Source organism: Xenopus laevis, chromosome 3S (assembly GCF_017654675.1).
Source record: "Xenopus laevis strain J_2021 chromosome 3S, Xenopus_laevis_v10.1, whole genome shotgun sequence".
Taxonomy (NCBI): Eukaryota; Metazoa; Chordata; class Amphibia; order Anura; family Pipidae; genus Xenopus; species Xenopus laevis.
In genome coordinates this window covers 81756088-81782441 of record NC_054376.1, presented here as the reverse complement: position 1 = coordinate 81782441, position 26354 = coordinate 81756088, and the positions used below count along the sequence as shown (strand labels likewise).

At 34.5% G+C, this 26354-nt stretch overlaps 1 protein-coding gene across 4 annotated transcripts in view; it reads right to left on the bottom strand.

The window, feature by feature from the left end:
• LOC108713119 (dedicator of cytokinesis protein 4) overlaps positions 1 to 26354 on the bottom strand; it is a 154986-nt gene that overhangs the window by 57826 nt on the left and 70806 nt on the right. For all 4 annotated transcript variants that reach the window (XM_041588552.1, XM_018255892.2, XM_041588550.1 and 1 more), the window contains 19 exons: positions 24791 to 24872; positions 23441 to 23501; positions 22623 to 22755; positions 22274 to 22362; positions 17530 to 17655; positions 13901 to 14025; positions 13139 to 13301; positions 12297 to 12403; positions 11473 to 11629; positions 10988 to 11085; positions 10736 to 10819; positions 9403 to 9503; positions 8913 to 8994; positions 8577 to 8747; positions 6909 to 7101; positions 5680 to 5807; positions 4178 to 4312; positions 3081 to 3179; positions 1519 to 1613 (listed from right to left, as the gene is read on the bottom strand). In XM_041588552.1, the coding sequence (XP_041444486.1) occupies positions 1519 to 1613; positions 3081 to 3179; positions 4178 to 4312; positions 5680 to 5807; positions 6909 to 7101; positions 8577 to 8747; positions 8913 to 8994; positions 9403 to 9503; positions 10736 to 10819; positions 10988 to 11085; positions 11473 to 11629; positions 12297 to 12403; positions 13139 to 13301; positions 13901 to 14025; positions 17530 to 17655; positions 22274 to 22362; positions 22623 to 22755; positions 23441 to 23501; positions 24791 to 24872 (2229 nt within the window). The remainder of the gene's footprint in view (positions 1 to 1518; positions 1614 to 3080; positions 3180 to 4177; positions 4313 to 5679; positions 5808 to 6908; positions 7102 to 8576; positions 8748 to 8912; positions 8995 to 9402; positions 9504 to 10735; positions 10820 to 10987; positions 11086 to 11472; positions 11630 to 12296; positions 12404 to 13138; positions 13302 to 13900; positions 14026 to 17529; positions 17656 to 22273; positions 22363 to 22622; positions 22756 to 23440; positions 23502 to 24790; positions 24873 to 26354) is intronic.

Genomic DNA, 26354 nt, shown 5'->3' with positions numbered 1-26354 from the left:
ATTGTCCATTTAACTTTTATTGGTATATAATGTAATTTAATCAGAACACCAGCGTGCTTTATTTATCGATGTCTTTCATATTTAATCAAATCAGTTGACTCTCTAGGGCCTTTTTCCTGCCACTCAATACAGTGCATGTCCTGTAACTGGCACAGGGTGAGTACAAGCAGCTGTGGGAACTGGAAGGGAGCTAGCAGGATTCTGTAGGTAGCTGAATAGCAGAGGATATGGGCTTTTTTCATTGATGTCATGACTGAAAGATCTAATAAATTGTTTGCCATTCAAGGATAAGGACCTGCTTCCTTCCCTGTGTTATGCTTTAAAATGCGCATTCTACTCCTCAAAATCCCAAATCACAATATTAACCTTTACACTGCTGGGTAATTTGTCACAATAATGTGACAAATTACCCAGTAAAAATATTAATTGCCGTTAATGATACAATAATATATTGTTTAATAATGATGCATGTTAATTCTTATAAAACCTGTTTGTTGTTAAATGATTGTTGTATAAACTATCAATAAAGAACTCTAATGACATCATCCTTAAATTGTACTTTTCATTAACATAAATAAACACCATTGCAAACGTAAGCAACCATGATTTTTATTGTTTCCAACCTATTGGACCTATTTCAGAAAATTTGCATCGTACAAAATGTATTTAACAAAATTTTGCAATTGCAAAGCAGTTTTTTTGACAAAATATTTAATGACCCCAGAGCAGGTATGAATGCTAACCTTTGCTAAGCAATAATGAGCCATGTAATATTCACCAGTGAATGATTTTACAATGTGAGCAGTGCTAAACATTCGCAGAAACAACATTTTAATTTCTTGCAATTACTTGCAATTTTAATTTCTACTATCTATTACAGACATACTTTCGAGGTGGGAGTAGATGTCCGGGCTTATAAAAAAAATATATAGTATATAGTATAGATATCATATTACCAAATATTAGAAGGAACACTAAAACTATTTTGTGAACTGTGGATCTCAGCAAATTCAAGTTACTGATTTCTGACCAATTCCTTTTATACGCTTTCCTCTATGAAGTCTGTTACCTCTCCTTTTTGTTTAAGTTACAGTTTTAGTTAGCTAACAGTAAAAGCTCAGTTTTATTCAATTTACAGTTATACATGCTACATTTTTGTGTACATTGGGTGCACATGCTCAGTACAGAGCATGTGACTTTAACAAAAAGGATGTCTTTTTCACTCTACTGCAAAAGTGTCTGCCTGGAGAATATTGAGGAAAGTCATTCTGTTTAGGAAATCTTTTCTTCAATTCTTTCAAATAGTTTGGGAACTAAGTTGAATGTCATTAATCCATTTCCTTACATAATTATACCTTTTGCTCTGTGCACAATTCTATAAATCAGTTTGGGGTAGTTACATATCTTTGGCATTGGAAATAAGAGGTGGTAGTGCAGCATTCTCTTTACATGTTCTTATAAGTTAATGTAAATAATTTTCTGTTTGAATGATGGAATTTGAAATATTTCATATCTTACTTGTTAGCCACAAAGCGCATCACTGTCCAATCTTTAGGAAACATCTCAGGCCTTATTAGTATTCGAAAGACAGTAAAAATCTGCAGTAAAAAGTCCTGAAAAAATCAAAAAATAATAATGAATACCTTATTAGTTAGAGGGCATGAATTGCGAGGGTAAACCAAAATTCATTGCATGTATCCCAAATCAAGCTAAACGAAATTTAGATAAGCTCAACATGAATTCTTGTGCAAAATTAAAGTAATAAAAGGTAAAAAGTTTGTTACAGATCTAGTCAGCTACTTGCAACTAATAGGTAGCATTTTCTGGTCATCTGTTTAAAAACAAACACCTCATTGGTTGCTATTACCGGGTTTAAAATACACCGAATAGTAGTATGGATAATTCCCCTGATGAAGTATAGTTTTATACGAAACGCGTTGGGCTGTTCGAATCACTAATAAAATATCATACATTAATGTGAAATAAGCAAACGAGTCACCCTCTTTATTCCCTTCGTAGCCAGCCTGCACCACTTGCATGAAACGATTTTAAAAGTTTTGCAGAGTTCGGGGAACGCTCAGGTCCATCACAGGTAGACTCTAAACACTGCATGGCTTTCACCGACAACGGGAGAAAGACTGCACGAGCAGAGAAACCCTGGAATCAGCACTTGAAGTGCTTCTTCTAAAAGAAAAAACAGATCGTCTATCCATGTAGTGGTTGAGTAAGTGTGTGTGTCCATGCAGTGTTTGAGAGTTTGAGTGTGGGTGCATGTGTGTGTTTGAGTGTGTGTTTGAGTGTGTGATGTATTCTTGCAACATTGATAGAGTTGATCTCATTAGAATTTACACAGAGGACCAATGCAGCAATGCAGACGCACTCAGCAAGTTGAAAGGGTGGTCTAGGTGCACCAGCCCCATGGTAATCCATCAGCAACAAAAAGTGATCATTCTGGCACTCTAGCAGTCCACAAGGGCCACAAAAATTATGAGTTTATGATTAAGTGTGCTAAGGACATGAAACGCATAGGGTGATGTTGACTATTCTAATTTAGTTCTAAATAAAGATTTTTACTTTTTTTGTGGCCCTTGTGGAGTCCTTAAAGGGATTCTGTCATGACTTTTATATTGTAGTTGTTATTTTTAAATTAAACTTTTTTATACTGCAAACAATGCCTACTTTTTGTTGCTGACTCTTTAGAATTTAGCCAATATTAGACAAAACAAAACAGCAGAGATGTAGATCAGGCAGTATAATCTCATTTCTAAAATAATCAGTTCTTTAGTCACCAAAGTGCTACATTACCTGATTAAATGTTTTATGACCCTTAAAACATTAAAGCCAGATTGAAACCATCACACCAAAGCTTATTTTCCAGGATGGATGTTACATTTTAAAAATAAGTAACAGAAACCAAACTATAGTGAATCAGTTTTATGAGAACATTAATTTATATTTCACAACATTAAATGGAGTAGTTGGGCACAAAGTACAGTACAGTATCTCTGTAACTTATTCTTGTCCAATATTATTTAAAAACAGCCTAGGGGTACAAAACAACCTTTATTGTAAGCACCTACCCGTAGTTCATCCTTTGAGCTAAAACTCTCTAGAAGTTGCTGGTAGTGTCTATCAGTCATTTGTCGCAACAGAGACAATAGAGAGGCCACAAATTCACCCTGAAAAAGGAAAAAAACACAATAGATATATTAAGGCTGATCAGTGTAAAATACTCTATGAACTAATCCAAACTTTGGTTTGGAAGAGAAGTTGGCCTTGGAGCACATGATGAGTTTTTGATGTGAGACCCTGATTTCATTACCCGTGGCAACTCCTTGTGGGCCTGTCACCTAATCACCTGCTGCCCCAACACATTTAGGGGCCTATTTATCAACAGTGTAATTTTCATGATTTAAGTGGTTTTTGAAACCATGACTAAACTCACAAAATCTAAAACCATGAATGTCATAAGATTTATTAAAAGATCCAATTAAAAAAGTACTTTTAAATGGAATACTAAAAAACAAGTATTTGGTTGCTACTGACAAATGAACTTATGCAATTTTGCAACCATGTTCATAATTTAGCTCTTCTGACCAGTTTATAAATTGGATATACAATCTCTTAGCATACTAGACGGCCAGCGCGCATGCGCCTACTAAACCCGGAAGTGCGCGCTGCGCGCTCACTAGGCAGAACCCGGCGCATGAGAAGAGGAGCGGCGTGGCAGGCGTCCCCGCCGATGGTGCGGCGGGCGTTCCCGCCGCACCATTAGACCACCAGGGTTAGTAATATTCCTTACAATAATATAAAATTGATGATGTCATACAATGAAATCTGTGGAGCCCACCAAATCCACATCCGTCCATGGAAGACTACTGCATGGGGTACTAAAATAATTAAGAGGTTATAACAGACTGATCGCTTGTGCAGCATTAATGTGATACCTGCACCGAAAATGTGGCATTTTAATAGAACCTGTATTACCCCACTGAGCTGCAAAGTAATGCGACAGACAACAGACACTGAAAGCAGCTGTGCAAATGAAAAACAACTAAAAAGAAAAACAACTAAACATAAATTCCTAAGAGTAGAATAATCAATCTGTGTGCACACTGACATTAAAAGAGAACAGAAAATGACAATGCAATTTGTTGGTAACATATGAGGTACTTACTGTAACATCTTGAAACTGTAAACGCATTGCAGAGCCTGATGACTGAGGTCTGCTTGTAATTTCTAATATTGTTCTCAAAAGGATATCCAGCAGGCTGTTCACAATAACATCTATCTCCTTCATGGCTGTTTTCTCCTATAAAAAATATGCTTAAAAGTAATATGGAGAATTCTAATAAACCCAACAAAGGAAACAGCCAAGCAATTTAAATGCCATTAGTTTCAAAATATTCCAGTGATTAATAAAGCTGAGCAATGTATTTATTGGTGAGCAAGAAAGGTGAACACTTAAATAATAATAAAAAAAACTATTTAGCAATTTCACATTTGCAACTATTTTTGTAAATGTGATTACATTTGAAAGCAGTAGCTGTCTCAATAGAAGTCACAGCACCATCAGTAGAAGTTTCAGGCCCAAACACGGCTCTTTCTCAAGTTACGGGTACTGTAACTTGAGAAAGGGCCGTGTTTTGGCCTGAAATGTTGTTTGATGGAGATCCAAGGCATGTAATCAATAAAGGTTTTTTAAGTATACTTCTACTGATGTTGCTGTGACTTCTATTGGAACTGTCTTATCGGGTTGAAGTGAACAACTCTACACGTGCACCTGCAGTATCTGCTGTCTCTTTCTATAGTTTGCACTTCCGGTCATGACAAAATTAGAACAATGTAGAAGCAGTAAGCTTTCCTCCAACCAAGACTCCAATTCTCAGAATTCCTTGCATGTTTTTTGCTTTGTGAATTAGAATCACAGAAGCATGCCAGGCCATTGTGGGAATTAGCGTCTTGGCTTCTGATACATTAGGTTTCATTTGTGAACACTAAGAAGATGTACACCTGCAGAGTAACTCATACCAACTAATCAAGAATCCACTTTGCTAATATATCTTCAGGACCATCAATGAAAGCAGAAATGTAATTGGTTGCCAAATGTGGGCAAATGTGGTCATTTTTAGTATATAAGACCCACTGTTCTAATAAGACATGTAATAAGAATAAGTATTGGCCAGGATTGTTAAAAACAGACAAAACTTGCTTTCTGTTTTTCTTATTTTTTATTTATTTATAATGTTAATTTTACAGTTTTTCTAAGAATAAAATCAGACATTTGTTTACAACTCATTTGGATGCTTAGAGCCTTATAAAAAGCAAAGCCAGTGCAGTGTGACCATTAATACAGATGCTGCATGCAGAATATGGGAAAACCTTTAGAGCAGAGGTTTTCATAATCCATTTAAATCCATGTTTGCAGTCCAGCATTTGGTCAGGCCATACAGTTATATACCATTCTTTTTCCCATGTATAATGTTCTCAACAAGAAGCTTTTTTTAACTTTTCTTTCTGAAGTTAAGAAATTGCCTTTAATTTCTGATTTCAAGTTGTGTATGATACTGTAATATATGCAGTATGTAGGTAACATAAAAGGTGAAAGGAAGGAGGTAACCCATATTATAAAGACAGAGGAAGCAATAAACATGTAATAATGATTTTGCATTTACTTACTGAGTTGCTTTTTTTGCTAAGATGAAACATGTTGCTAAGGATACGAGCGCACATTCCAAGATCTTTCTGCTCCTGTAAGTGCATGTGGAGGTGGTGCATCACTACAGGCAGTAAAATGAAACGGGACTCTGGAAAGATAATTATTTTCTGGGTCACTTCCAGGAATTTAACATTACAGATAATTTATATACACCATGTAATGCAAATATGCAGCAATGAAAAACAATCCACATCTTCAACTTGCCCATTTTGTAAGTTAGGAAATATGGAATTTATATTTATCTGTTTTCAGATATCCATACAAGAAATTGCAGCGCTTGGAAACCTGTGCAAGCTGGAGTAAGCTGCATGTGTCAAGGTGTATAGCATCACCAAGGATTTTGTTATCCGGACACCTGCATCTTCAACATCTCATCCCCCAAACCAAGATGTTCAAATTGTAAAAGTTTTTTTTTTTACTTTGTTTCTATAACAGCTTGTATGCTTCTGAAAAGGCTTTCAGATTATTCTCATTGTTGGTGGGAATTGCTTCCATTCATTCACAACACCATTAGTGAGATTGGGCAATGATGATGGGATCAAGTCTGGATTAATTTGTTGTTCAACATATTCCACAATTGTTCATTTGTGTTAATTCTGCAGGTCATTCAGGTTCTTCCACTTCCATCAAATGAAACTTACACTGTAAACTCCTATCTACATTATGTATTCAGACAGGTAGTGATCTACAGGCATCTGCCAGACACCCACACCTTTCTGTCTGACAGATGTTATTAATCACTCCAGATAATGCAATCCAATAGAAAGGAACTTTAGACCAATTGAGCTGATGCTTCATATAGTATGGTGACATTAAGTTTCCTTGCCCCAATCACAAATGACTCTTGAGCTAAAATTGCTTTCAGACACAGTTTGGGTTAGCAGCAAATATGAATACTTATGATTAAAATATGAATATTTTTGCTTAAAATGTTTCAGGATACACAAGTATGTATAATTATGGTTTAATGCATTTACCTAGATGCAGGGTGAGAGTTTGTTGAATAATGACAGAAACATACCGAGAGATAGACATATACATTCATGGACAGCCTAGTCATAGATAGTAGAAGGTACATGTACTCATAAATAAACAATATTTTCAGAATTCACATCAAACATAGCATTTTACATAGATAAAGTAAGTCTTGTTTTCCTGCCATGTTTCCCTAAACGGTTTGCTTGTTTACCAGGATTGCTGTAGAGCTCGCTTTCAACTGTCTTTGCGATGCACTGAAGTTTCACATCTTGAAGGGAGTCATCTGCATGCAACATTGTTGGCAGACTGCCCAGCGTATCACGCACCAAGTTTGCTACTTCTCGAACATCAAAGAGCTTCAGCAGCTCAGAGTACACAGTTGGAAAGGAATTCAGAAACACAGCCTGGAGCACAAGGGGAATACAAGAAAACAGATAGGATGACAAATTAAAAACTTTGAAAGATTAGAATCTTTTATTAATTGTACTTACATATGCCTTGCAAAGGAATGCTGCGTTGTATTTTTATGCTCATCAAATCACAAACAAATGGTAATCACTGTAACATGTGACTTGAGCATTTTTAGATACAGTATGTGGTGTAAAATACTGAAGGTTTGCGCGAGACTTGCAAGTAGTGCTGGGTTTGTGGGCATCCAAGTGTCAGCCAAGTGTTAAAGTGTTAGTATTATTTAAATAAAGCAGTAATTCTGTCAACTGCCTGTCAGCAACATAAATGGCCAAGAAATTCATTATGCTGTAACTTGCCCATTTAGACTTCTTTTGCAGGGACCTGGAAACTACAAAACGGACTGCTCCAAAAGGTGACCTGGACTGATAAAATCTGCCGACTAGATCCTTCCTGACTGAATTGCCAGCTTATTGAGCTGTTTATGGGGAGCTCCAAGCAGCAACTAATATCTACCTGATAATAGTCAGGTTTAAAAATCCAGTTGGGGTGAGGTTCAACTTGGAATATACACATAGCCCTTGCCCTGATCTGCATTTGTCATTGTTGTGATCCCATCTTTATCCACTCTAACTTGAGTGGAAGCAGTGTTTAGTATGGCATATTCATGGCATAATGAGCTACAGTTTGGTGTATCCTTAAGTTCTAAGATCTTGAGAAATCTATACCAAGATAGACTTAAGGTACTGTAGTTTATTAAGAGGGGCAGGAAGTCTGAAACTTTTGCAGCAATCAACATGAACATTTTCTCCAGTGTAAGATTCACTGCATTCTTTATGTAGTGATATATTACTGCATCTATTCATCAACATTTTTACTATTATTTCATTCTTCAATACTGTATAAAGATTGAGCCACTGGGGGTAGAGCGGGGGATGCAATGTTCCAAGGTCATCCTGCCCGGCAGTGGCAACATGCCAGCCACATTATCGGTAGGGGCAATAAGAAGTTGTGGGGTGGGGAGATTGGTTGTAAACACCCCTGGGTGTCTGGATGCCTGGTCCCACTTCTTGCTGGAGTTTGCATATAAAATATTTACACTCATTCTAAATAGAAATTTATAGCGTCTCTCACTCTCTGCTGATCAATAGCTAAGGACCCCACTCATGGTCACTTGCTGTTGTAAATCATATGTACTTGAATACATCAGAAATTGTTGTTTACTGCTCCATGTTCAATAGCCATATTTTATCATTTGAAGTGCATAGGCCAAATAGCATTAACATTACTCTGTACTGTTGGAAAACATCAATGTTGAAATTAAACAAGGTACCACTTTTCCATTTGCCCTAAATACTGTTAAGGTGACCAGCTACATTTACTATAAGTAGCTATGTAGATCCTTGACTGATGCAACATTCTAGATCTAATATTCAAGTGTGCGGTGCTCCAAAAAAACATTACCTCATACCTGTGACTGTGATAATGCACTTGCTCCTTTGCTGTCCTGGGACAGAAAAAAACGGATTGACATAAGTAGCTCTTGAATACAACACCGAAATTCATCCTCATTCTGTCCTCCAGTGGTAAGGGAAAACAACTTCCGTGACTGAACTATGTATTTAAAAATATACTCTTGGGCCTACAAATAAAACACAAGAAAGAGAACAGTAACTATAGCAATCCTTCTAATGCTGCAAAAAAAGATATTAATATTCCATATACAGTTGCTATTAGTACATATATGATGCAAAATTATCCTGGATAAATGCTTTTATTTTTCCATATAGCATTTCAATAAAGTTACCTTGAGAACATCCTGGATATGCTCATGTCGTTCAGCCTCAATAATTCTATCAACATACCACTTCAGAACTTTTATAAGGTCTCTGGAATATGAAGAGATATAAATAAGTGGAGTATTCTATCTTCTCTTTGTACTTTTCATTGACAACTTACAGCAGTAAACAAGGTGTAAATTTCACATGCAGTCAACCAGAATTCTAACACAATAGTGGGCTCTAGTACATGTGATTTACCAATCTGAATCCAGACTGTTACATTGTGTGCAGTTTGATGACTCATTTGGTTTGCATCAATGTGGGAAATTATTCAGTTCACACACACACCGACTATAAAAATCTTGCATGCAATTTGGAGGCAACAAAATGTACACAGACATTATTTTTGGAGAAAAGGTTTTGGAGGATTATCAGTAGAATGTATGCCTGTGTACAAAAATGTTCCTGCTAAATGACAACATTTATAATTTAGAAAACAAAAGCATCACAGCATACCTGTAAGCTAGAGCTCCAGAAAAATGTGCTTCAATGTATGTATCCATTACTGGCTTAAAATGTTGGAATTTGTTGTCCTGCAGCAAATTAATTATATGTACCTAAAAAAACAAAACAAAAACAGTTTATGTGGGTTTATTTTATGCTGTTCTGCGGCATTACCATCAGTTGTTGGAATACATTTCGCAGGAATGTTTTCTTTCCCCAAGTTGCAGACCAAGAACATGGGGAAGGTTGAACACCATGTTGTAAACTTTTACCAACATTTTCAAAAATCACACTAAAGATACCCTTGGTAATTGGTTGTAATTTTGTATCCTTAGGAGTGCAGCAGAGGTCTGACATAAATCAGTATAGTAAGATTAATAATGTTAGAAAAAGAACCCTGCTTAATCCAATTAACTTGAACAAGTCACAAGATAGGTTATTGTTACACCTTTATCGACCCACAATAAATTACAATTCAATAAATATCTGTATATCAAAACCTCTAAAAACCACCGGTGGTTGTCAATATAATTAAACCAATCACTTAGAAGAAATATTTAATTTATTATTTTTAAAGTGCAGTAAGTTTACAATAAATTGATTCAATTACATTAAGTGAAAACGTCAATGAAAAATCACACAATTACTACTAATGAATTACAATGTCCCCTAAATGGGTTCTATCCTCATTAAATTGATGTGAAAAAAGATTTCTCAAATCAGTTAATAAAGGTCAATTAATTTAATTACAACACTGAGAAGGACTTTAAACCATTATTAAAAATGAGTGAGGAATTAATAGAACCTTAGTGATATATGTGATATAAGTGCAGAGCTAAATAAATAGTAATAAATATCTTAGCATGAGTTAATTAGGCTAATGTAATTGATATAGTGTGACCACTAATTAATATGATAAAAGTATTAAATCAGTCTGCTCAAATTCATTAAAATGAAATGATAGAAGGTGGAGTTGTCCCAATCTCTACTGCCTAATATTTTCTATCCCTGGGACACCACAAAGGTGAAGTAGGCAGAGTAACCAGGACTGTGGTCTCAAATTTTAAACTAAGCCGTAAGCTGTAGAAGGCTAGTGTAACCTTAAAAAACACAAATCCACTGCCTCTTGTGGTTAGCAGAGAAAAGAACAAGAAATAGGTATGAGCCGAGCAGCAGGCTGATGATTCACCACCCCCCTATAATTCGATTTCGGATCAGTTTAAAACTGAAATGACTGCCATCTAATAGATTTCAATTAATAAAAGCAGAATAATGCCGACGTGTGTTTCGCAAATAGAAGCTTTGTCAAGGTTTTACCAACACAAAATAAGGAAAGGACACTTACCAAACTATCGAACACCTTAGATCCATATTTATGAGAATTTTCATTCAAAATGCCAAACAATGTATCCAGTGTGTCTTGAAGAAACTATTAAAGAGCGTGCACAATCGTGAGATTTTTGAAGAAAAAAACTTAAAGATAATTAAATTCAGCAAACATTCTTTGCCAACCAATACTCCTCAGCAAACCACCTATGGCAGTTCTGTATATATTTTATTCCTGGGCTTACTACAAATCCCCCAAATCACAGCTTACCTTTACAATTTCTGAGCCATCAATCTCTTTTAACTTGGATAGGCAATGAGGGATATTTTCTGGGTGCATTCGCCACTTTAAAAGATCAAGCATGTCACCTAGAAAAGAGTTACTACAATCTTCAATTTAGGTAGAAAGGACTACAAAATGCTGGTCAGAAAAGAAAAATAATTTTAAGTAAGTGGTATTTACTAGTTGAATACAATGTGGCCAATAGCTGAAGGGTGTTTACTCCACTAACATATTTACAATTCTGAAGAGAGGTAGATCTCCTGCCTTCCACATCAGGTGTGGAAGGCAGTGGATCAGATTTTTACACCAGAAGAGAAAATGGCCTAAAAATAATAAAAACAAACATTTCCAATCCACAACTGCTCTTGCTTACTAGACCCAGGTCAAATGTTGTGCCTCTCATGTAATAGCAGAATTGTTTTACAAAACATCCAAGTAACAATTTTGTTGAAGTCAGGTATTCAGTTCCATACCATTTTGAGTTAGTTTACTGGAGCAAAGGAATGAGGTTATCCAGAATGATTCTTTTGTGTATTTAACAGCCTGATTATTGTTTCCAGGTTGATTTCCTTTCAAAAAGGGAAGTTTGAGGTAGCGGCAAGGATCCTGGAAAACTGCGTTCTCTTCACACTGTAAGTATAAATATTGTTATGGTCAAATTTAGGACACATTATTTATTACCAGTTATATATAAAATAAATAAAAAATATAAATATAGCATAATTAACATTCACAGAACTCTTTACAGAGATAATACATCATTCACTTCACACCCTGGCCTGGTGGAGTTTATGTAATATAAGGTTCAAGGTTTGATACATATCTAATCACCTATTGCAATTAATCAGGTGAAAGAACATAATGGTCACCAGTTCAAAAGCAACTGCTATGGGATTCTGCACCTGGGTAAACAAAGAGCCATATGGAGTTAGGTTGGGTTCCCTATCACATTTATACATAATATGGTCTATTTCATCAGAAGCCAATTAAACTGCTTGTATGTTTTTGGTGTTTGGGGGGGGGGGGTAACTAGAGTACCTAGCAGAAACCCACACAGACACTGGGAGAACACGTGTATATATAAAAAAAAAAAATTATGAAACATCTTATGTAATCCAACAGGTTAATTTAGAAGTTAAAATTACATAGTTTATATGAGATTTACATCATATTTTGAATATGGATTGTGAATAATAATGGAGTCTGAAGAGGGGAAAAATAAAACCACATATGAACATCCAGTGTGCTAACATTAACATTCAAGGTTGTTGTTTGTTAGGGATACATTAGCAGTCACCTTATGAACTATGAGTTCATGGGTTCCATCTGGGAAGGTTCGACCATCTTCTTGCATCAAAGGTACAAAAGAAAAGCCAAACAACTTTTTTTCACCCTTCTCTTTAGCTAAAATACAGAAATGTAGAATTTATACGACCATAACATCAGTCCAAGATGTGGGCAATACACGTCATACAATATTACAAAGTGCCACCTTACAAATGAGTCAACACTGAATCACACCACTCATCATGTTGACAAATGCAGTGATAGAGGCCAAGTAGGGTATATCTGAAGAAACTTACACAATGTTTGTTTACAAGCAATGGGCATGTCAGCTTTATCATTTACCTCTTTTGTATGTTTTTCCTTATGTACTAATAGATAAATCCTTAAAATGAACATGGAGTAAAAATTAAACATAACAATAACATTTCCAGATAATTTTATTTTGGTTTCCATCTTAAATCTGTGAAATAGCAATTCATATACAGGTATGGGACCTGTTATCCAAAATGCTTGGGACCTGGCAAATGATGGATCTTTCTATAATTTGGATCTTCATACCTAAAATCTACTAGAAAATCATTTAAAAATTAAATAAACCAAATTGGCTTCCAATAAGGATTACTTCTATCTTAGTTTGGATCAAGTACAAGGTTTGTTTTATTATTACAGCGAAAAGCAAAAACTGAGTCTATGGGAGATTGCCTTTCCATAATTAGGACCTTTCTTGATAATGGGTTTATGGATAATGGATCCCATACCTAAATCCCACACCTAAATATGTTATAAACCTTTTAAATAGACACAAAACAAATTCACTTCCAAAAAACAAATATATAAAAATAAACCTCTTACTAGAACAATGGCGAAAATCAAATCGGATATGTGCTCCTCTAAATTTATCCACAGGTATAGGAAGCTTTATTAGTTCTGCCCACCTGGGACTGTTATTGTGATACAACACAAAGGAGTGAAACTCGTTAGCTGGTGGTTCCCCGGAACCAAAAGATATATAATCCTGAAATGAATTAAACATAACAATAAACTTTCTTCTTCCAAACAACATATATACTGTTGAAATCCTGTAATATGAAGTTGGCAACAAAATAAAATTTGACAGTTGCCTGTATTTTTTTTCTTAGCCGTATTACATTACATTTACATACAATGGCAACCTCAATACACTGTAAAGAATTAGTTTTCTAGAAGTTTTTTTCAGCAAATATTAAAATCTGCAGAAACATCTTAGCATTGTATGATTCAGGAGGTTCAAGTGTAAGCAAAAGGAATTACCAAAGACAGTGTAAGATAAACATGAATTTAAGAAATTTAGTGTAAGCAACAAAAACACAATGTGTCATCACCATTAAGATCCGTGGCACATAGGGCAATTTCCAATGCTTTGATGCGTGTTATATTGAGGCACTGACAGACAGTTTCAAACCACTTTGGAATATAAAGATATATTTACCCAGTTTTCTGGAATAAAACTACTGTTGGTGCCATGTTTTACCTTTTAATCTAAAGTATAGTGATTTGTGGTACAAAGCTTTCAAAAAGAGGTAGTGTACGGCTCTAAGGTTTTTTTACTTTGGTACTGGAAAAAAGTTAGGTCACCTTTAATAGTTGCCCTTCAATGTTCAAAATAACCATTGAAACTTGTACATTTCTTGCCACAGTTTTGCCTCCTTTTTCAAACTCTCCTTTTTCTATGGTGATATACAGGTCATTTCGCATTTCACCTAGAAGAAAAACAAAAAAATCAATACAAAATCAATCAATATAAATGTTTAAATTATCATTAGTCCAAATATGTAAGTATTGATATATGTGTTGGGTTTTTTTTTGCACACAAAGCTATATAACAAAAAAATTATTATGTCAACACCTTAATTGTGTTCAAAATCTGCTTGACATTAGAAACCTTGTCTGTATGTAGCACATTCAGATGTGTATGTATACAATGTGAATTGTTCACCAAACTTGCAGCTTATACCAGCAGAATGGAACTTCAAGCGTATGTTTTTGGGGTTTTTTCTGAAATTATATCATCTTCGACAAGCCTCTTCAAAATATTTTTCTTATTTTAGTAAGTTTAGAGAATCAGAGAATGACTAATACAAATCTAATGAAAATAATACCTCCTGAATCTTGAAGTTTTAATTCTTGCATCATTTCCCTGATCTTGGCTTAAACTGCCTTATATTAATAATATCATCCCTCTGAAGATGTGATCTCTGCAACAGAACAAGGTGAGTGCTGCCACATATTTTTTCAATAAAAATATTTTTTTTTCTTGGAAATGTTGTTTATTTAAATTAGTTGGCAAATTCAATGCTGCTATTTTAAATGAAAAAAAATAATTTTTTTCATGTTAATGTTAGGTATATAATTTAAACAGGTACAAAACTTCAGGCTCAAATAAGAAATATATTATTTTAATAAAAAGAAATCATACAACACAACAATATTGCAGAAGGCCCATCCTAAATGTAACTGTTAATATGATAGAGACATTGATATTCTTTTTAACTTGATTTTTATTGGTTTTAGGCAGAAAAAAAAACAAAAAACTTTTTTTGTGTGTCTAGAACCAGTAAGAAAAACATTTCATGGTCCAGTATACAAAAACTTCTGAATTAATTGGAATCCGCAATTGGAATTGGAATCCTCAATCTCTTAAAAAAAAAAAAACTAAGATTCTACCTTTTGGAGCACTAGAACATTAGCCTAGTCCTGTGCCTACTGCAGGCTCTTTGTCATGCCATGTCCACTGTAAGCTTGACGGGCAGGGACCACCATCCCACTGTGTCTCTTACCATATAGCACTCTGTCTTGATATATAAATTGTACTTTTTTGCATTGTACATTGCTGCGGCTCCTTAACAGCACTTTATAAATAAAGTTATATAATCAAATATTCCATGTAAAACAACAACATTTTATTTTGGGGTTGGTTTGCCCTTGAAACAATAAAACTAATAAAAAAATGTTTGCCTGAGTCATTTCTAGGAATGATTAGTAACTGATGATGACTATAGTAGAGAACCCTAACCTTGAAAGGATATCTAGGCAAGCTCATAAAACCAAGGATAGCTAGGATATAAAATAACAGTCAAATTGACGGGAAATACAATTCTACAGACATATCATCGAATCTACAAAGCTGATATGAAAGTAAAAGTGCCAGCACTGTACATTCTATATGTTTGGGCTTCCCGTGGATCTGTTCAATGTTGCCTGTTAAAAAATTGACTGCCATACACAGAAAGGTGGAATGATCTAAATAAATACTAAATTATAAATTTTCACTCAATATTCTCTGTAAACATATAATTTTTTCTGAGCTATGGCTTCAAAACTTGCATTAACAACATTTACTAGCTACACTCCTGCAACCAAATGCAATTCTCTATCATGCTACATTTTTATGGTTATTTTTATGTTTTATCTCTTCTCTTTGCTTGAGGCCCTATTATAGTCATCTTCTATTCTGGCTTCAAACCCACTACCTGGACACTAGTGAAAGCAAACCATAGTTGCCAAATATTTATTGAAACTAAATTAGGTTAAATAATACAAAAAAAACAAATAGAAAATCAGAACAAATTGCAAAGTATAATTTGACATGTCTAGCCCCATGTCAAATTTCAAAATTCAATATAAAATATCTGTTTGCTCTTTTGAGAAATGGATTTCAGAATTCTGCTGGAGCAGCACTATTAACTGATTCATTTTGAAAAAAAATTTTTTTCCCATGAGAGTATCCCTTTAAGAAGCTTGTCGCTAGCATCCATCATGCTTTGGGAGTATTTATTGCTATTATATGCAAGTTATACTGCATAGCTATGAATTAATGATGGGAGAACCTATTCACTAGTGCAATTTCAATTGAATAGCATTTAAAGCTGAAAGCAAACTAATTAGCAAAACTTGCTTCTCTATTGCTGCAAAGTGATGTCTTATCTAATGCACATTACAATCCCATTAATGTGCAAAAATAGAGTGTTTATACTTAAAAGCTTTGATTGCTTTTTGTTAGTACTGTAGTTCATAAATAGAAAAGTCAGTTTTAACTTAAAGTGGAACTATCACGAATATTATCAGCTTTTTTTCATGGAAATAAGAAACATTATGAATAAGCAGTTAAAAATAATGTTTATGTTAAATATTATGTTTATGTTAAATCCGTTCTCCAGAATGCTTTGAATTACGTAAAGGCAGTCTCCCACAGACTCCATTTTATCCAAATAATCCACATTTGTAAAAATCATTTCCTTTTTCTCTGTAACAATAAAACATAACCTTGTACTTGATGCAAATTAAGCTATAATGAATCCTTATTGGAAGCAAACCAAAATTATTGTGTCCATTTAATGTTTCATTTTCTAGTAGGTTTAAAGCACGAAGATACCAATTACGGAACGATTACACTTGGGTCAGCTGATGAGCCCCTGTGTATGCAAAGTCAGTCACTGGCGAACAGGTTTTTTAAGTTCATAATTATTGTCTAGTTGCTGTGGCCATTGACTGCTCAGAATAATTATACAGAACCATGCCCAGCCTATTCAGTATATAGAATTACTAAATGTGGTCACCCTTGGGTAACAAACCCACCTTTTATGCTAAGCAAGGAATAGAATCCAGACATTTTTTATCATATCTGTAAAAAAAACATGACAAGCCAATAAGATATACTATGGCCATCAAGGATATAAATATGAATGATGGTTTAGATTTCTCTCTATTTGCCATTAAATAGAAATATACCCGCTTGTTAAGTACATTCAGCTGGGCTCATGTTGAATAAAATGCATTGAGACTGTCCAAATGGTAAAAAAATAAATGCACATTTATTTGATTTTTTTTTATACAGATAATAAGGCTCAAAAGATTTACTTAACAAATTTCCTAACAAATATTTCATTTCGTTTCAATTTTTCATTTCGTTGAAAATATCCCTTTATCAAGCCAAACAAATATCACCATATTTTTAACTGAATTATTTTCTGTTCCCAGATAACAATTGCATTTTAAGCCTTTAAAATTACCATAAACTACTCACTTAATACTGAAAGTTTAACTTTATGAGTAAATCATTAAAAAAGTGTTTACAGTATTTCCTTAAGATATTTTGTACTGAGAAAATATTTTATAAGGACATAAGGCAACCCTCTCTGGGGAACTGCTTCCTTTTTGCAAGGCAGTCACAGCATTTGAAATTCATATTTTTTTTTTAAACTTACCAGGCATAATAACATCTGAGAAGCCAAGCTTTCTTGTTAAGGAGACCCCACGGGTAAACCATGAGGAATAATCTCTTCTAATTTGTTCAATGTCTCCATGCAACAGCTGTAGGGAAACTGCCAGACCTGGAATCAAAGATTGAAAAGAGGCTCAGAAGTTAAACATTCAGCAGGCATTTTAAGGCTATTTACCTCGTTGATACTAACTCAGCAACTTCAAAGTGGCTCATCAAATAGTAGGAGTTACTAAAAGGCTGCCAGCCATCTTCATGGCAAAACACAACTGCCTTTTTTCTGACTTCAGTTGGCCTGGCAACTATGAAAATATATGTACTTTCTCAGTTACAGACATGCAGTAAAATAGCAAAGGAACTGTGGATATATTACATAAATGCAAAGTATCAAAGACATTACACTGAGTTAGACAAGGGTAGAAATGCTGCTCATTATGTTCTGAACCAGCCCAGGTGACCACAGCCCTTAAGCAGGGAAGACCTGTGCCTTAGATAAAAACATACCCCTAGTAGCTTCCTATGTTCCTTTCTGCAGATTTACTACACATGTTTGTTCTGCTGTCATTTAAAAAACATAGGAACCAGGTCCGGACTGAGAATTAAAATGGGCCCTGGCATTTCAGGTACACAGAGGCCCAATCAGCCCACACAGAGGCCCAAACAGCCCCACCAGCCCACTAAATACTGAGTTTCTATGGGACCTTATAGCAGCCCCTCTGGCATTTGCCAAAACCCACAGATTGCCAATCCGGGCCTGACAATAAACTGTATATATAATATAAATGTCACAATACAAGGCTGATAAGTAATTCAGATTTTCATTACATGGCAGCACAGAAACCAGAGAAACTAGCACCAAAATGTTATAATCCGCCCCTGTACCATTAGTTCCATATTTGTTTTTAGGCTTTAGTTCTCCTTTTAAAAACCCAGTAAAGGGTCCATTATTTCTCAGTCTTGTTTTAATGCTAATTTATTAACAAATATATAAATCCCATAATCATCTATCATATCTACTAACTAAATAAATTAGGAGGAATTGGACCAAGTAGAAACACAAAATTAAGCTTGAAATTTTAATTTATTCATGTATTTACTAAATTTTAGACTTTACATGGCTATGATCAGCTTGGATTAATACAAAAGCAGCAGCTTTAATCACAATGACTGTAGATAAAAATTTAAAATAGGATTCAAACCATCTGTAAAGAGGTTACTTGTGGTCAAAAAGCCCTGATAGCTTTCTGCTTCTTTCTCAGCTCACATCTGAACAACTTTATACCCAGTGAAAGTTTCCTCCAAGTTAATTTATGGTATTATAATTTTCACATAAACTGCATGTGGTCTTGGACAAGTATATGTATCATCATTGGCTTAAGGGCCTAAAGTTTTTAGGTCCAGAAGGAGAAACAACCGAATAAAAGGCAGCTAAAACATACCAATTAATCCTGGTGAGCATGTCCTTTAGTGTGAGGCAAAGCTTGCTAACTTCACATACTGTAAATACATATATTTTATGCAGCAGGCTTGAATAGAAGCCTATATGGCACAGTTTATAGCATGTGCATATGCTCAAAATTGAGACATTCTTCTTTTTTTGAGGGCACAGCATGTACAGGCAGCAGGAGATGTGGATCTGAAATTCCATGAATCACCAGGTGTTATCTGACAGTATTCTACTTGAACACACTTATCTCAAGACTGCAGTCCATTAACTAATATAGTGCTAAGTTTAACATTAGTTAACAAGTTATATTATGTTTACAGAAAACCAAGCTAAGCTTAAAAAGAAGCTTACTAAAGTAAAGCACTGCATATCTTGTCGGCGCTATATAGATAAATGATGATGATGATGTAATCCCCCCCACACACACACACACACACATTCAATTGGGCTTATCTAGGCACTTCCAGATAAAACAATACTTTATTTTTACACAGACATAGCTGATTCCCCAGATTGAAATGAAACCACAAAAGCCAGTCAGTATGTTTGCCAGTCTCACCCACCCCTCCCCCAACCACCCACACACTATATGAAGCAGTGAGACTTTAAGGGGGTTATTTACTAAAACTCAAAAAGTTCTCATTATTTTATTAAAACAAATTTGACCAAAGTCCCAGCCACAATTTTACCTTATTTATCAATTACATAACTCAAAACATTTGGTGCAGGAAAAGACACGTGAAAAAATTCAAATCGTACAACATTTTCGGATTTGACACCCGAAATCCCAGGATTTTTGGATTAGAAACATCTGCCATTGACTTCTACATGATTTTGACAGGTTTGAGATGGAAGTATTTTCAGGTCTTGACTTTTAGCAGTATTGGGGGATAATAAATCCAAAAAGTTGATTTTTTTTTTTTTTTAGAAAACAAATATGTTTTCCCCTTTAAAACCTCGACCAGAAAAATAAAAATTTTGGTAAATGTCACCCTAAGTCCAAGAAGTCCTCACTTTTCAATGGAACAAATCGAGGGAGGGGGTTGCATTACATTTTTAGCATAAGGCCATTGGCACATGGTAGGCTCTGCTGCTTTCAGCGGATCCCCACCATGTTCCATTGCAAATGATCTGAATTAGATTTGCCTGCATGTGCTCACACCAGGACCAGGCCATGGGCAAATTGCACCCAAGGCAGGACCAGCCACTCACTAACCCAAGCAGCTCTAAGCCAGCACTGACACACACAGCCTATCTAAGGCTGAAACTGTTTAAATACCTTCACTCTTGACCCTTCCTGCTTCTCCACCCTCCCCAATCAATTTTACCGTACTACAAACAAGGGGCAGCTCACAGGGGCAGCAGTGACAAGCAAGTCAGGGGAGAAGCAATACTGAGCAGTGACATCGGGGGACAAGAACTTAGGGTAGACAGGCAGAAAAGGTAATGCCTAGCATCCCTCTATTTTTCACCTCAGGCACATGGCATTTTAACCTACTCCTAGTTCCATCCCTGGCTCACACGCAGCACAGCAGGAGCAAAGGTCAGCCCAAATATGTGAAAGGAGGCATCTTTGTGCTGACCTCTGTTCCACTGTGTGTGACTATGTGGAAGCCGTTCAGATGAATGGAGCAGGGGCACGGAGCAGTTGCTCGTAGCCTAAGGAATCTTGGAAAACAACTTGTTGGAGTTATCATCATGTCTTTCAAATGTTGAAAAGTTATGTTTATGAAAAACAAGAATTCAGACAGTGTTTATGGACCTTTTATACATAAGCCTAACTAAATGAGCTCATGATGCAGAGTTGCAGAGCAAAAAAAATTAAGACTACTTGCAGATCTCACTTTACAGAATACTTCAGTCATTATACTAAAAATACATTTTTAAGGCTAACTATCCCTACTATGCCAGTCTTCTGCTTTTAATGTGTGATGCAGCCTAGCATGTGTAACTATATAAGAGATAATGCATGTCTACTTAATTAGAATCTTATTTTAATTAAAAAAAAAATCTCACACACTTCAAGTCGTCCTGAAATGTTTCTTGCCTATAACTGGGAAACAGCTTGGATATACAGGTATTATTTGTAAGGTTATTTAGTTTTACTTCTACCAACAGGTGGCCAAAGGGATACCAAGGATAGCCAGAGCAGGTCTTAATTCTGGCCCCCAGACTTTGTTCATTACAGGCAGTCATAAATAAACTCTACTGAAGTTTGTCTGACCAAATAACCCGTCACTATTTAATACATTCTTCAAAGCATGAATTTGTCATACTCCTCCACTAATTTCGCCAATTTTCCAACCTGTCACATTTTAAAGCAATACTGAAACGTTCCTTTGACATTATGGGGGTTATTTATCAAAGTCCGAATTTATCTCAATATTTTCTGTTACAAACTCCGATCAAATCCGCTCGACAGGTCTGAGATGCTGGATTTTCAGATTCAGAATTTTCCATCCTCAGGGTTTAATAAATTCCGAAAAATTTGCGATTCGCCATATTTTATAAATATTTTTTGTTTTAAGTATTTATAAATTTTTCGGGATTTTTGCATTCATAGTTCAGTAAATAACCCCCTTAATGTTACTGTTTTTTTTCACTACAAAAGTGAATGGGAATGTTTATTTTAGTTTGAACAGAATAATCGTCAATTCCTTGAACATGTTGTTCACATAATAAATAACTCAAATAAATCACTTAGTTAGTATATATATATATATATATATATATATATATATATATATATATATATATATATATATATATACACAAAATCACAGATTGTTATAATTGCCTTCTCTTCTAAGAAAAAACACTTTCATGCTATCGCACAATAATGACACAACTACAACCAGTTTGCATAAATTAGCAATTATGGGTCTCCAATGTTAAGGGGTTGTTCACCTTCCAAATACTTTTTTCAATTCAGTTGTTTTTAAATTGTTCCCAAGAAATAAAGACTTTTTTCAATTACTTTCAACTAAATGTGTCCATTTAGAACATTTTACAGGGGCGGCAACACTCCCTCCCAGAGCTGCTTCAGAAGGTGAAAAATTACACTTTACACTTCAATATTAGAAAAAACTGTGACACATAGAAAATAGAAAGTCATTGGAAAAGTCGTTATCTCTGGTGATCTATCTGAAAATAGCTGGTTGTTTGAAGGTGAACCACCCCTTTAAGATATCATTTTTGGGGGCTCCCATTAAAAATAACAGAATACTAGATTTCGAATATAATGGGTTCAGCCCAAAAACCAACAACTTATGAATGCACTTACCTGTATTGGAGCCTGTCAAATTATATCGAGCATTCAATTTTTTAATAATATTTTCATGTATTTGATACCAGTCACTTTCAGTGTTGCACCTGTAAAAACATAAGGGGATGAAAGGGGACAATAAAAAACCACAAGGAGATTACAGGGCATATTCTCTTAGAATATTGTGCTGTACCAATTTACCACCAATATATCATTATTGAAGTGATAAAATATATAATTTTTGTAGTAGTATTTCCCCTTCTAAAACCAACTCTGTGATGATCTGTTTTTATAATATTTCTGAATTACTTTTTGAGAAATGTGGCATAAAATATTCTGTACAAATAAAAAGGAAAACTTTTCTTACATATACACTTTTAGTATAAGATCATCCTTCGACTCTCCTGTTAGAAGATCGGCAATGCTGAGAGCAGCACACCCAAAAGGTCGTCGATACTGTATGTTTGAAGAGTTCTTCTTTTCACCTGCTCCCATTCGACCTACCCATGCAAAATAGAAATAAATAGTAAACTGGAGACAAGTATAATAATGCAAGAACTATTGCAGAAAATAGCCATCTAGACCTGTATAGAATAATAACAACTATAACAATAATAATAATGATAGGAATTGTTTTTTAATGCAAACATAAGAGGGAAATGCTACTACTGAGCTACTAGTGTTCTGCAAATCTTTATTGATTATATGAATTATTATCGCTACATATATTATCGCTACATATATTATCCCTTTTAGTAGCATGGTCTGCCACGCATTGCCAACAAATGCACTACACAGATCAAATGACCAGTGATGCAAAATATATTGTGCCATCACTATGTTCTAAGTATGATGAATCTTAAATGATTACAGATGTATCATTATGATTGCTACAAATTATGTGTAAATATTAGTTCAGCGGCTTCTGTCTTATTTAACCAGAGCCATACATAGAATGATATTTACTAGGAAATTAAAAAGTCTAACAGACAAATTTAGATTTTAGAAGTGTTTAACTATCTGTTTTAGGCATTATCCTATAGTATTACCTATTCTACAAAACAAGCCCTAAGCAGATACATTTGTTTATTTATTAATTATATTTCCATACAGCCAGCAAAACTATAATTACAATTGATGAACAAAATATAATGAAACATGACATATTAATGCTTTAATCCAAACCTATTCTGATTATGTGTACAGTGATGAAAATGTCTTTTCGAAGGTCACTTGAGCTTAGGTCCTAAAAAAAATGTAAAAAGAGAATTATTATGCAATATAGTTTATGTCGACAAAAGTATGCATTTCTAATCATAGAAATTCACGGAATATTATAATTTTACAGAAGCATAGGTACTGTACTATCATTAGTATTTATATTACTAAAGCATTTTATCATAGGACTGTACAATACTGTTGAAGAAATTATGAATATATACACCCCACTGAAAACAACCATAACAAGCATTAGGTTAAACTAAACAAGAAAAGGAAATATTATGGACAGATATTTCTATCAAATTGTTAAAGGGGGTATTTATTAAAATTCTCTCAAATAATCTGTTATTGACATCTACATAATTTCTGCAGGTTTTAGTTGGAGAATTTTTAGATTCGGATATTTAGCAGCTTCAGAGCATAATTCATCTCCAAAAATTTAAGGGTTTTATTCTGAAAAAGTTCTAGTTTTCCCCTTGAAAAAAAGAGCAAAATTTTGAGATTTAATTAATAGACCCCTAAGTCTCCACAATGCTGGCACTGAGCTCTAATGGTCAAAGCAGTGAAACACTTTCACAAATGCACACATAAGTGGATTCTCTATTTTATGCTGGAAGTGGCAGAGTTGATAATAAACACCTTGTAATAAAATATGTGGCGACAAGCTATCTTTCAGTGTTACTGGTCCTTAAACCTTGGAAATTTGTAGTAGGCAACACTCAAAAATCTTTCATTTGATAAAGACCCGAGACTGACTCGAAACGATTGCCCTGAAAATAAAGGCTTTTTACCAAAGATTTGGAGTGCTTCCTACTATGAATTTCTGCAAATATTTCCAATTGTGGAATGACATTGGGAGAGGTGCACCGAGTATGTAACGGGTAGTTTTAATTGTTGAGTTAAACAATGGTACTTCCATGTCTGATATTTTTATTACAAACATATTGCTTCTTAAATTAAAAGAAAGAGTCATACCGCTTTATGACAATTTTAGCAATGGGTACATTTGCTTTCACTGACATAACCCACTACCTGCATCAACACAAATTTGTTGTTGATAGGATAGTTGATATTAAACTGTATCATATTATGAAAGATAAGCCTAGCAGAAATATGGTATACTTTCCTTGCCTGTGATTTCTTTATGTACATTATATAATGTACTTTCTTTAACTGCAGTTGACAATAGAGAAGTTTTGATTTAGCTTTAAAGCACATTATATGCTATATACATTTGTCAATGGTACTAAACAGTATAATGCAATAATTATGCTGAAACAAATATGACATAAATACCATAAATATATCACTTACAATAAAAAGAGAACTGTATCGCTCAGACTTCTCAGGAAATTTTGGCAATCCATTTTTATTCAGTCTCACAAAGAACCTTTCGCTGAAAGCAAAGAATATTAGTTTAATATTCAAGTAAGCCTATCCATCAGCATATTTTATTGTCTACGGTGCATTTCAGATTTCATTGTAAAGCTCACAAATGTGTGTTCTTTCATATCTTAGAGTGGAACTGTCAAGGTTTAGATAAATGCTTTCAGCAGTATGCTCCAAACTTGACACCCTATCAGCATTATCACAAAAATTGTTTCATTTGCCAGTTTGGGTCCACTCCAAGACCACATTTGAATGCAGAATAAGCAGAATGAAAAATGAGTAAAGACTAAATAGGCTATAGAATAGTAAGAAACAGTGTAAAAGTTATATACACTGCAAACATGTTTAAGTATTGAAATGCAAAGAAACCATTCTCCACACTTTTGAATGTTTTGTAGCTCTCTAAATATAAACATTCCAAAAACTTTGGATGTCTAAGGTCAATATCTAGTTTATTTACAGCTTATATGTTTTGTATGAATGGTAATTACTCTGAGAGTCATGCAGATATAATACAGGTTACACTACCCTTACCCTTTATTTATTTATTTTTGTTTTCTGTTTGTGTTTGTTTAATTGTGTGTATATTATTTTGGCTAATGTAATAAGTATGCAATGTTTTGAACCATTATATGCCATATAATGATTGTATTGTTGAAAACTAATAAAAATTGTCAGGATAAATATAAACATTCATTTTAGTTTTAGTTCAGTATAAAAAATATATAGCTATATCTTAGGTGTAAACTACAGTAATGTTCCTTTCTTTGAATTATTACTTGCAACATTCGTAAATATTTGTTTAAAAGGTTCTAATACCATTTCAGAGGTTGCAGATAGGCTCATAAATCTTTGGACAGAGATAATTTTGGTTCTGTACATTACCACAATGAATTTAAAATGAAACAACTCAGATGCAGTTGAACTGCAGACTGTAAAAGTATGGAGAAGGGGTGGAACAGCTCATGATCCAAAGCATACCACATCATCTGTAAAACATGACAGAGGCAGTGTGATGGCTTAAAATGATAAAAAAAAGACCTGAAAACAAAGACAATTTAATTTTCAGTGCCAGGAAGAGTTCTTAAACATTAGGGGCAATACATAGGTTCCCTCAAAAAGTTCATCAAAGGAAAACTTTACCACCACAATGATCATATTATTATTATTATTATTACAGATCATATTAGTTTATATCGTATTAAGTGGCATATTAAAAAATCTTACCAAACTGGTATATATTTTTTTAGGTTTTTTAAGTAAATATTGCCCTTTTACATCTCTTTCCTTAAACCATCATTTTGTGATGGTCTATGTGCTGCCTCAGAGATCACCTGACCAGAAATAGTACAACATTAACTATAACAAGAAGAAATGTGGAAGCAAAAGACAGAACTCTGTCTGTTAAGTGGCTCATGTGACCTAACAAGTATAGTTTGTTTGGTATGTTTGTATGCACAGTGAATCATACAATCCCAGGGGGTGGCCC